Below are 12799 nucleotides of genomic sequence, written 5' to 3'. Positions count from 1 at the left end.
GCAAATTAAGAAAAGAAACCAGAAAAGCGTTTAACAAGGCTAGACTAGGAAGTAACTGGGGAGAATATAAAAGGCTACTTACTTCATATAACCGTGCCATCCGCAAGGCGAAAAGAGAGAATTTTTGCAAATTCTGCGGAGAAATCTCCACAGTATCCACAGCAGCTAGATTGCACAAGAGGACAACACAAAGGACAGATCAGACATAAACACTGCCTTAAGAAATGCAGAAGGCAAATACACAGAAGACATGCAACAAAAAGCAATGCTCCTTCTAAGTACACATTTTCCAGGCAGTACCTATAACATCTCCCCAGAAAATGTGAGAAAAGATAATCCCAAGAAACAAAACTGGAAGAAAGCAGCTGAAATAATCACAGAAAAGAAAATCCTCTGGGCGAAAAACTTTCAGCCCGTCCGAAGCACCAGGAACGGATGGAATCTTTCCCATCCTGCTACAAAAAGGAATGGATCTAATCACTCCAACATTGCTACGATTATATAGAAGTAGTTTAGCACTAGGTTACATACCACAGATTGTAGGGCAAGGGTGGTTTTTATACCAAAAGTGGGGAAAAAAGACTCTACATCACCTAAATCCTACAGACCAATCAGCTTAACATCCTTTCTATTAAAGACCGTTGAAAAGCTGATAGACAACTATATAAGAACGACAGCGCTGGTAAACAAGTCTCTCCATTACTGTCAGCATGCATACAGAGCAGGAAGATCAACAGAAACTGCACTGTACCAACTAACCAGTGATCTAAAGGGAAACACTGGAAACAAAGGAAATAGAAATCTGCGCGTTCCTCGATATTGAGGGAGCTTTCGACAATGCATCTCATGCATCAATGGAAGCCTCCCAGGGGAAAAAACACGTAGACCAAACCACATCTAAATGGATTGGAGAACTGCTAAGAACCAGAATAGCTGAAACAAATGTAGGAATAAACACTACAGAAGTTAGAACAACAAAAGGATGTCCTCAAGGAGGGATATTATCACCTCTTCTATGGAGCCTAACAGTTAATTAACTGCTCGAAACCCTGGACCGCTCAGGGATATGCAGATGACATAGTTCTGACAGCCAGGGGAAAATTCGAGGAAACCCTCTGCGATATAATCCACGAGGGACTGAAAATCACAGAAGAATGGTGTAAAAGCGCAGGCTTAGGGATCAATCCAAATCCACTATAGTCACTTTTACACGGAAAAGGAAACTAGATCACATGAAAGAAATAACACTCAACAACACTGTGATAGAAATCAAAAATGAAGTCGAATATGTGGGCATCACACTAGATAAAATACTAACATTTAAGAAACACATCAGCTCTATCATCACAAAGGCGACACGAGTGCAGAAGAATAGAAGGAAGAAACTGGGGATGGAGACCAGAAACCCTGTTATGGATGTACACCATGATAGTAAGACCTTTACTTACTTACGGAGCTATAGCCAGGGCTGATAAAGCAGAACAAATAAGCAAAAGGAAAGAACTCACAAAAATACAGAGACTTGCATGCATCTGCATAACGGGAGCAATGAGAAAATGTCCTACAATTAGCATGGAAAAGATATTAGGACTAATCCCCCTACATCACATGGTAGAAAGGACAGCACAGAAAACCGTAATCAACTTTATTAGAGAGAAACCTCCAACAGGAATAAAACTGAAATGGAGAGACAGAAACAAACTGTGGAAAAACCATCCTTCACTCATGGCTCCAAGAGACGACATGAACAGGAGGTTTGAATTTAACCATAAATTCCGAATACATCTGGGCACCAAAAAGGAATGGGAAAAAGAGGGAAATAACTCCCTCAAAAATGGCACCATCCTTTGGTACACAGATGGATCTAAAACACAGGAAGGTACGGGGGCAGGAGTGTTCGGACCCGGAACCAAATACTCAGAACCCATGGGAAAGCACACCAGTATCTTCCAAGCTGAAATTCATGCAATTGAAAGATGTATCCAATTCAATCTAAATAAAGGATACAAAAACAAGAATATAGCTATCATGTCAGATAGCCAAGCAGCCATCAAAGCACTAAGCTCAAATACCATTAGTTCAAGGATGGTGCTGAACTGCAAAACCAAACTAAACATATTAGGTATGCAGAATAAAGTCAGCCTCTGCTGGGTCCCAGGACACATGGGAGTAGAAGGCAACGAGAAAGCGGACACCCTTGCAAGGAAAGGGGCTGCCACACCGCTGATAGGACCCGAACCCTTCTGTGGCATAGGAATCCACACTATTAACGAATATCTCAGACAGAAGGACAAAAAGAAAATGAAGGAACAATGGAATTCACTCATTGGACATAGACAATCCAAGAATCTTCTAACCAATTTTGGCAAGAAAGAAATCACAGAATGTGTCAAAGGAAGCAGGAACAGACTGCGAATCCTAACAGGATTCCTAACAGGACACTGTAGATTAAATGGACACCTAAAGAAAATTGGAACAATCCAAGATGGCACATGTAGATTCTGCAAGGAGGCAGAAGAGACACCAACACATTTACTAACAAACTGCGGAGCTACATTAGTCCGCAGGAGGAAATTTTTGGGATGTATAATGTGACCATAGAAGAGCTTTAACCATTAAAACCGGGCCTATTAATCAAGTTTCTTGATGAAATAGGACTCACCGATGTGCTTTAGGCAGAGAACGGGGGATACAATAGCTCTTAAAGGGCGCAGTATTCTACACCCTGAAATTACATCTACATCTAGTCCTTGAACTTTTAGAATTAAAACAAACTAACGAGAGTCCGTTTCAATTTCTCGAAAAGATTCAAAAACTTTTAAATCTACCTCAAAATTAGCTACCTCAATAATTTAATACAGAACGATGCTGACACTGGATGACTTCTGCAGGAAGTTAGGTTTAAGGATTTTATTAAAGGGATAAAAGAGCCTATGAGTTCTCTTTTGCAAGCTAGGTACCCCTCAGATCTTAATGAAGTGCTCAATATGCTTACTAATGATTTTCAGCAACAATCTGCTCAAGGATCCAAAAATTTTGGACAGGTAAGGAACACAAAAGTGTATTCACCTATACCATTCAGATACCCACAACAACACCCACTATGTTCACCACCACAAAAACACAACCCACAACAAAATTTTGTACACCTTAATGAAAGGAACTATAAACAAGGAAACCCAACACCAATGAGTGTTTTCACAACACACTCACAGTCCACACCACACATTGCGAAAAACTCACACCTACATCAAATAACGATGAGCGAGGAGCAAAATAGGTCTCCTAAATCAAACTCAAGTCCAAAAACTTATTACTCACAAAATGTAAACCCAACCCTCGAAAATCAGTCAAATACACAGTATTTTAGGATAATGAACCTGTCCAATTATATATAATGAGGGTACGTATAAAAGTAAAGTGTTCTACCAACTATGGAGAAGTCTTACAACGTCCCAATGAAGCTGAAGGAACACTGCCCCAATCTGCTAGTGAGAATGCCTCTAGCGCCACGAATATATTGATATCGCTCCAGACTCTCCTGAACGAGTCATAACTAATGAACCCCAGAATGAACAGACCACGAATACTAATAGCACCTCATTAAGAGTAGCCCAACTGAATTACCATGGCTCCCAAACAGTTAGCGATGAGGCCTGCATCCTTACTCATGACCAGCAAATTGACCTAGTGTTGGTGCAGGAGCCTTGGAAGAAGGGAATTGACAAAGCCATGAGGCTAAGCGAGTAGTGAGGTCAAACACGGCTGAAACCCCACGTGCGGCCATTTATGTTCTTAACAACCTGGCAAAAATTCTAGCTCTACCTGAATGCTACGCTGACATAGCTTGCTGCCTTCTTCAATGGGAAAGTGAGGAGATCCTGGTGTGTATTGTGACAGGTGGTGCAAATTGAGGACCTGGCGATGATGCGGAGCTTGATCGCTAAATTTGCTGGCCGGAACTGTCTTTTAAGTGGAAACTTTAACGTGCACAGTCCTGAGTGGGAGAGATGACCACTTGGATGCAAGAGGCAAATGTGTGCTGGGGTTGGTGAGTAAAGAGTGGGTTGATCTAGTACTCGGAACACTCCCCATCCATTTACCGTGTGCTGCGCAGGGTTAGTCAGCCATCGACCTCATGCTTAAGTTGCCGCCACTCCGCTGTTGCATGACACTTTTCCGTATTGATATCAATGCCACAACAAGTGACCATGCCTGACGGATCCGTGCTGATCTTCACCTGCATGCCAAGCGTTCCTGTAACATAAGGTAAGGTCAATAAGATTATCTTGTTTGTCTGGTGAAGGAAAATTTAGTGGAAGAAGCTGACACCCTCCTGCGGCCTGCAGGAGACTGTGCAGATGTTGACAAAGTTATGACCACTTTTCTGGTCAGAGACATGGAATGACAGCCTATGTGCAGCCAGACACTCCGGCCCTGCGAGGTGGACCACAGAAATAGTTGAAGTGAAGACAATTGCGCAATCCACTAGATACCGGTACCAACGATGTTGTGACATGGATAGAAGAGATGAACTCCTATTGGCTTACCACGATTCCAAGCAACGCTTCAGATGCAAACTACGCAATATGAAGAGGGCCAGCTGGCAAACAATTTGTTGAAGAACAAGACCAAGTTAACAGTGTTCATGCAAAAGTGGCAATGGGGAAAGTCACTTGTAGGATGGCCCTGCAGTCTTTTGGCTGGGAATGCATGGGTATAGTGGTGGCAGGCCAAGCCTTATTAAGAGCGACCATCATGGAAGATGATCCTACCACAGATGACCCAGACATGCAACCTTGAGAGTTAATACTCGTAATATTACTGCAGCATGCTTTCCACGTAGCTGGACCAAAGAAGAAATACAGGCAGCAATCAATCATCGGATGAGTAGCGCACCGGGAGGTGACTGCGTGGAAGCTAAGACCATGCAAATCTGCGCCCCAGAGATATCACCATATGTACAACAGCTGATGACGGACTGTCTATACCTAAGCTACTTACTACCCAACTGTCTGGAAAAGAACATATGTGTGCGCTTTTCTCAAAGCGGGCAAGCCATCTAACTACCAAGGGCGTACTGCATGATCTCGCTCTTGCCAGTTATGGGAAATGTACTTGAACTTCTTCCCATAACTGGCATCTTTTCGCGGCTGCGTGACTCTGTTCTTCGGAATGGGGAGCGCTTGTGCGATCACAGCGTGCTGCGCTTTTGCCTATTACAAGAGCATATAGGACAGTTTCAACAGATGCTCTCCAATTACTAGCAGGACGAGCCCCGGTAGACCTACAGGATTCCAATGTGCCAAATGGAGACTAGAGAATGGGAAAAGCCCATGTATCCCAGTAACTACTGTGAGCGAGGCGACAGAGTGGCTGAATACCAAATGGCAACAAAGATGGGATGCGTCAACAAAAGGGAGATTAACATATGCGGAGTTCCCAAGAATAACTAAGAGATTAAAGCTGAAACATTTGGAGCCAGACCATTATATGTCCCAGCTCTTGACGAACTATGGGGACTTTGCTGGCAAACTTCCCCTATTTAATCTCAAGGATTCCCCTGAATGCGAGTGCGGGGAGATCGAATCAGCATTTCACGCTGTCTTTGAATGCCAAATTGACGTACGAACCCGTATCAAATGGATGCGTGAAATTAATAAATACAATGCAAGTTGGGATACTGTGCTACCCCTGAAGGCTACAGAGCAACTGTAAAAATGTGGCAAGTATTATGAGAAAAAAAGGATGGCCTGCATAAACTACTTTTGAACTTTTTTTAAACAAGGGCTATTCCATGTTCCAATGATATTGAAGAACAAGTAGTTCTACTTTTACATAGTGTGTATTTAATATTTCAGCAGTTGTATTAGTCATAATCAATATAAATCAGCATTCACTGGCCCCCCTCTGACATCCCGACCGGACGCCTCCGTGCGGCCCATCCTGGGGGTGCATTAATAGCACTGCAAAGATCCAGTGGAGGGGTACAAGATGATCACTGGGCAACGATAGCGCCTACCTCTATAAGGCTCACATAAAGGGCTTAGAAGCAGAGAAAAGACTTCTCTTTAGAAAACCTAGCAGTTAATACAATTCTCTATCCCTATTACACAATACACAACTTAACTCTAAATAATTAACTGATACTACTTATAAATTAACTAAATACTAAATCTTGTACTTACAGTACTGGAATGCCGGTATCGGTCCTACCAACTCCTAGCAATCTTCTGGCCAACTCCTCATCAACTCCTGGTCGACACCTGGCCAGTTCCTGGCCGACTTATCCTGCCTCCTGGCAGACTCCTGACCAACTCCTGGCTTACTCCTACTGCCCGCAACGACGGCTCCTACTTAAACAGCCTGACCATGACAGCTCTACTCCGACTACCTCTTCTCTACACCAGCCTTCTTAACTGACTTCTTGACTGCCTCCTAGTTCTTTAGGAATAGTATTTAAGCCAATCAGTCAGGGAGAAGGTGGGGAACCCATCAAGCTTAGGAAATACTGTTATACTTCCTGGTGACCCCTTTTTCTTCCCCAGGTTTTTGAGCTTTTCCGGGTCAATCTGGGCAGCATTAGCTAATCCTAGGGACTGAGCAATAAGGCCACTTGTCAGCACAACCGTAAATATTTCCATGGCGATTGCCCAGGAATGACTCATATTTTTCATTCGTAAACACCCAGCTGTTATTATTTCACCAGCTTTGTTTAAATGTGTGGGGTTTTCGTGAAAGACTAGGTTGTTATCACAGAATTCTAGGACACTTCCGACTGCCCAATCTTACACAATATGCTTTCCTAACAATTAGCTGAAATATCTTTTCTTTCCAACTTAATACTTACAATGAATTTAATTTCTAAAAAAACCTGTTTAAGATTCCTTTGTGGAATCTTCACACCCTCAAAGAGCTAAAAATGGCCATGCTATTGGATGAATACCCAGAAAAAAGTTAACAGTTGGTCAGGCATTCTAGCTGAGGTTTGGAGCTGTAAAATCCCCAAAGTACCTCAGTTCAGGAACGGGTATGTTGAAAAAGGGGCTGTCCTGATAACCGCGAGGGCCAAAGTCCCAAGAAATGGCTCATGGCAATCCACCCATGGAAAGGGACAAACCTTAAGTTAGGCCCCTACAAAACTTTAAGAATGTGCATTTCAATTAAAAATAAACTACAAAGTAATACCTTACAAGCTCTGTTTGAGGGACCAAACAACAATTAAACTAAACTACATGAAGGAAGTAGTCACGGTGGACATGATAGCCTCGACCTATATGTAAAAAACCAAAATTAGTCAGCGAATACATTCAAAATCTCCAATACCTGGGGAAACAACAACTTATCATCATAGCTTGAGCACAAAGGAAGACACACTGGCCTGACGAGGATCTGCATGGCCTATTCTTGCGATATCAAAAACAAACAGATGGTTGCAATTGGTTGCAAAACAACTTACTGTGAGTAGGAACTATCTTTTTAAAAAGGATTGAACACCACACTCACTCCATCATATATCATTTCTATTAAAACAAACAGATTCCTCCATCACAGAATGGATTCAAAAAAAGCAAAAGGAGAAATGGATAATCTCTAGGAGGACTAGATACAGTAAACTTATGCTAAAACAACCCTCATAAAGACTGGCAAATTCACTGTTACGATTAGAGAGGGCTAACTCATAGGAATGATAGGACTGTTAACCGGTCACTGGCATCTGAACATGGGAATATTCAATGATGATCCCATTCAAAGGAAAAAAAATTGCTACCCATATTATTCTCGAATGCTGGGTAACAGCTCAATGGAGAAAAAGAAAACCCAGGGAAAGGAGTTATAGCAATGACAGTCAATGACCTAGTACTTAAAAGAAGGATCGAATTGACAGACTGAATTAAGGAACTAGGAAAGTACAATAAGAAAGAAGGCTTTAGTGCTTGGGGAACGTAAAACTTCCTAGTCTCCTTTCATCATCAAAAAGTGTCCTTTTTTTCCTCAAGTGTATTTTTGTCGTACAGTTTGTACGAACGTGATTGTAAGCTTATACGAATGAGTAAGTGGAGTAAGTGAGAGGGCCAAGTGCGTTATATCGAGTACCTCTTAGTAGCTAGTACAGTTTAGTTAGTGCTCTGAATACTTTTAGGCCAATGGTACTTACTAATCCCCACTGTCAATCCATTTGAAACCAATTTAAATTAGAATTTAATTTAAAGTTTAGTAACTTAAATTCGTTTGTTAAGTTACTACTATACTACGTACTACATAAGTTGAAGGATAATATTTGATAATTAACTATAATTCTATTAGAAGTAATGGTTAATGAATTAAAAAAAAAAAAATTGTTAATAAAATTTTTATTTTGATCGGGTTACAGAGATGTTAATGATTTTGTATTAATATGACATACTACAAAAGGTGATTATTTAGGGAACAGCAATCTTTATATTATAAATATTTGTTTGAAGAGTGAACACATACATTCTACAAAAATATTAGCTTAATTAGTACTCGGCTAAATCTAGAATGTATGGACATTTACCGGAATCCAATTACCCGACGGTCTTTTTAGAATCTTCACCTTTCTCCTGTTTCTTTGACCGGGTCTTTCTTTCCTTTTTCCTCTTGAGATTTTTATCTTTCCGTTCGCCCGGCTTCTTTTTCGCTGCAGGCTCTGTGAAAGAGGGTTCAGGTTCTTGAGGACCGCCCACGGCATCCCCATCACCGCCTCCTTCGACATCCGCCAGCTTTCTCTTCAAATCTGAGCCCTGATCACGCTCGGAAGATGGACCCTCATCTATTTCTTCTTCGAGTTCTTCGACTTCCTCTTCGTGCGATTGCTCGCAATCTTCCTCGACGGTCTTCTCGTCGCGAACCGATAACGGCTCGAAGACCTCTGATTCCCTTCCACGGCATGACTTCTCATCGGTCTTCGCCTCGTGGTCAACAGGTCCATCTTGAGGTTGAGTTTTGCTTTGTCTCTCTTTCAAGGCTTCCATCGTCTAAAAACAAAAAAAAATATATTTGTTTAAACCGTTTTATCATAAATTAAATTATAAAATCTTACAAAAAAATTGTTTAACGTTGAGTTGTGGAAAAAGACGTGATACCGAGAACGGCTGTAGAAAAATGGCGGACCGACGTTCCAGTGAACTAGTGCCGGTACGAGATGTAAAATGCCCAGGCCCCCACTTCACCAAAATCACCGCTGTCGCAATTTTTTTTTTAATTTTTGAAAATTTATTTATGCTTTAGGTCTTTTTTTAATTTAAATGACAAAAATGCTTTCAACATTTTTTTAAAGAAAGTACTGTTTTATTTTGGATGTAAAAACAATTACATTGTAAGAGAGGTCTGATATACACAGAGAACAAAAAAAAATTATCGAAAGTTTTATTAAATAAACTAGATTAATACTTTATTTTTTTTATTAGACTAAAAAAATAGTTTATCTCTAAAAATGGTAAGAATCAAACCCGTCAGTTTAGTTTATATATCATCACAAGTTTGCGAGTGTTTGCTAATCAATGGGCTTTTTGTTAAAAACATATTATTGGACTACTTTCGGCGAAGTTTTCAAAACTTAAGATGATCAAATATGCTCAAATATCGGACATTGAAAAATTCAAAAACTGATTGTGTCAGCGGTGATTGCCACGTTGTTCGGTAGTGGGGATTTAAAGAGACTTTCGACCGTTAACCGCCATTTTTCTTCCGTTGTTCTTCTCGTCAGCACGTCTCCACGTCTCACCGCTAACCCTTTTCGTAAGATTTCATTATTAATTGAATTTACCTAGTAGACGTTTTAAAACTGAGTTATGATGATGATTTTTTTAGATTATGCAAGCCTTAAAGGAGCAACAAAGCAGTATTGAGAAGAAAGAAGGGCCTTCTGATGACCACGTGGTGTCTGAAGTAGCTGCGCCCGACGAGAAGGAAGCTGAATTACGCGAAAAAAAGGACGAAGGGGAAATAGCAGAAATGGAAGAGAATCCATCGTCCGAGCGTGATCAGAGCTCCGAACTGAAGAGAAAATTGTCTGATGTCGAGGGAGGCGATGGAGATGCCGCTGTGGTTAAGAAGGAGCCTGAGCCCACTTTCGCAGAACCTGCAGCTAAAAAGAAACCGGACGGTCAGAAAGAAAAGAACCTCAAGAAGAAAAAAGAGAGAAACACCCGGTCAAAGAAGCAGGAGAAAGGTGAGAATTGGAAAACTATATTGAGTATTTGTTTCGGGCAAACGCCCATGCATTCCAGATTTAACCGATTACTAATTAACCTAACGTTTTTGTAGAATCCGTGCGTACTCTAATTTAAAATTTAATTTAATATGAAGATTGTTGTTCCATAAATAATCATTTTACTCATTATTTCACACTTTAACTCATTCTACGTGGAACCGAAATCTGAGACTTCACCCAGATATGGAGTTTTTTCTTATGAAACTTGATATGTTGATTGTATTTAGGTTCTAATTAATAGCAAATAATGTTTTATGATTCACAAGTTCAAGTTTGTAGGGTTTTAGGCCGTGAGCTCCACACTGGAGTCAACCGAGAGCGGCAAAAGTCTGAGTATGCAAACCCGCAACTCACCGCGCTTTTTTTTAACCCTCTTGACTTAGTCGAGTTACGAATTATTGAGAATTTTCGTATTCTAAACTATTTAAAACAAACAACTTTTAACTTTTTTTTTCACCAATGTGTGAACGAGGAAAAGTATTTTCATGCTAGAAAAAAAAAACCAGTGTATAAAAACAATTTAGGGGACGTCGGTGGCCGCAACGGGTTAGGCGTTGACACGGCGCTCAGCTCGCCCGGGTTCGAATTTAGCGGCCCTGCATTCGTCGTACCCGACATACTTACAAATGGGCTTCCCCCCCCCCCAAAAAAAAAAAAAAAAACCACACCCTGAGGGATGATGTGACCTCTGCTGTTGCGAACTCTCCTTAAAAAAAATAATTTTTCNTAAGGGCTCAAAATCCGGATCGTTGGGAAACAACTTACTGTGAGTAGGAACTATATTTAAAAAAAAATTGAACTCCGCACTCACTCCATCATTCACCATGGATCATTTTGAAAAAAGATTTTGTGTGGGTGGCTTAGTGCTTAGCTCTTGAAAACAGGATTTCCCGAGGTAGGATAAGTTTGTTGATAGTACCACTAGGATTATACATCCTACAGTTGAAATTGATAAATTGTCTCAATGCGATCAGTGCTGTTGTTATTTTCTTCTTATGGAAGAATCTGAAAACTTAAAGAACCATATTCATGTAATTTGATTGTTATCAGTCATTTTGATCTGCCTATCTATGCTTAGTTAACCGCTGGTCTAATGGGGATGTCAGGTATGGTGTTCTGGTTGGGCTTCATTTTCTGTGGAAATTGGCAGAGCAGGCTCGGTTTACCTCCTGCCTGTACTGCAATGCTTCACAAAATCACAAAATAGGGAAGGCAAATGGTGGCCGATTTGCCAAATGCCGATTGCCACTGAAATTGATTTGTTTTTGTGTTTTTTTCCTGTACATCTATCCAAGAAAAAGAATATATTTCCACAAAATCAATTTAAATAAAGCTTCTATTTTACATTTGTTAACAGCAGGAGGCGATGGAGATGCCACAAGCGGTTTGAAAGAGCCCGAGCCTCGTACTAGGAAACTGGCTGCAAAAAAGAAACCAGAGTCCCAGAAAGAAAAGACAGCAAGCAAGAAAAAAGAAAAGGCTCCACCAAAGACACAGGAAAAAGTTGAAGATAAAAAGACCAGTGAGTAACGCATTCCAGGATATGTTTGTCAATTCTAAATTTAGCCAAGAGCTAATATGATTTTTTGTATAATGCCTGTGTTGAAAAATTAAAATAAAGAGTTTGTTCACTAAATAATGTTTTTCTTTGTTTTGTTTCATGCATTAATAATATAAAACTATTATTTTGTTGATTGTTTGTTAACATAGCCATTGAACTTAAATAAAAGAATAATTTGAAAAACATATTGTCAAATGGTACAAGAACCACATACCTACTTTGTTTAGACTTAAACATGATTAACAACTTTTTGGTTGAATAATTAGCTGTTGTAGCAATTTTACTTGAAGAAAAAGGAAAGAAATTGAATTGTGTGGAAGTAGGGAAAAAAAGATATGCTATGCATCCAATGAATTTAAAAAGAAAGAAAATTCTTCACTCTCTAGAGAGAACTGGTAGACAATGAAGACAGATTTTTTAAATACTTCAGACTTTAGCCTTCAATAACTAACTACAGCCGACGTATCAGCTCAGACAAAATAACTCATACTAATCGTGTCAATGCTATAGACAAGCACTAGCACTGTTCAAATATTCTTTGCGACAAGGCTGGCCTCTATACGTGCGCGTTCCGCTCAATAACTGTAGAAGTGAATACTCATATGGATAATATATTAACAATTTTTTTGTGTCTTAACTGGATGTGCTACATATTGGTATGTATGAATCTCCCTTTACAGTCAAAAATTATCGTAAATGGCCGAACAGTATATAATGAAAGGTAAGTATATTTGTTAGAAGGAGAATAGTAATTATTACATTTGGTTCTCAACGGTTTTAAGACAGTGAATGCAATAACATTCAGTGTGTCTCGAAGTGTACATCCTTTAACGAGTATAGGGCTTTCTGTGGTTTGTCTTTACTTACTTCTTTAGGTGTCGGCCTTTGTAAAGAGGATGTACTGTTTCCAGACCCAAGCTTGGCAGTCATAAAAGAGTTCATGTGGGAATTCCGCCCTCTCTTATGGGTGCATTGGGAGGATATAGATAAAAACCACTTAC

The 12799-nt window shown here is 40.2% G+C and overlaps 2 protein-coding genes across 2 annotated transcripts; one reads left to right on the top strand and one right to left on the bottom strand.

The window, feature by feature from the left end:
* Positions 1–8363: 8363 nt before the first annotated feature.
* LOC106668895 lies at positions 8364–9176 on the bottom strand. Its single transcript, XM_014398050.1, has 2 exons — positions 9065–9176; positions 8364–8999 (listed from the first exon to the last, which is right to left on the bottom strand). The coding sequence occupies exon 2, from the start codon at positions 8994–8996 to the stop codon at positions 8550–8552; it is 447 nt and encodes a 148-aa protein (XP_014253536.1). The 5' UTR covers positions 8997–8999; positions 9065–9176; the 3' UTR covers positions 8364–8549.
* Positions 9177–9649: 473 nt separating this feature from the next.
* Positions 9650–11873, top strand: LOC106668892 (translation initiation factor IF-2-like). The gene is made up of 3 exons (XM_014398046.1): positions 9650–9762; positions 9835–10195; positions 11595–11873. Exons 2-3 carry the CDS (start codon positions 9838–9840, stop codon positions 11765–11767), a joined length of 531 nt encoding a protein of 176 aa, XP_014253532.1. The 5' UTR covers positions 9650–9762; positions 9835–9837; the 3' UTR covers positions 11768–11873.
* The last annotated feature ends 926 nt before the right edge of the window (positions 11874–12799 follow it).

This window comes from Cimex lectularius, unplaced genomic scaffold, assembly GCF_000648675.2.
Source record: "Cimex lectularius strain Harlan isolate CLEC.00 unplaced genomic scaffold, Clec_2.1 scaffold66, whole genome shotgun sequence".
Taxonomy (NCBI): domain Eukaryota; kingdom Metazoa; phylum Arthropoda; class Insecta; order Hemiptera; family Cimicidae; genus Cimex; species Cimex lectularius.
Note: the sequence above shows the minus strand (reverse complement) of the source record. Positions and strands in the feature narration are given on the sequence as shown.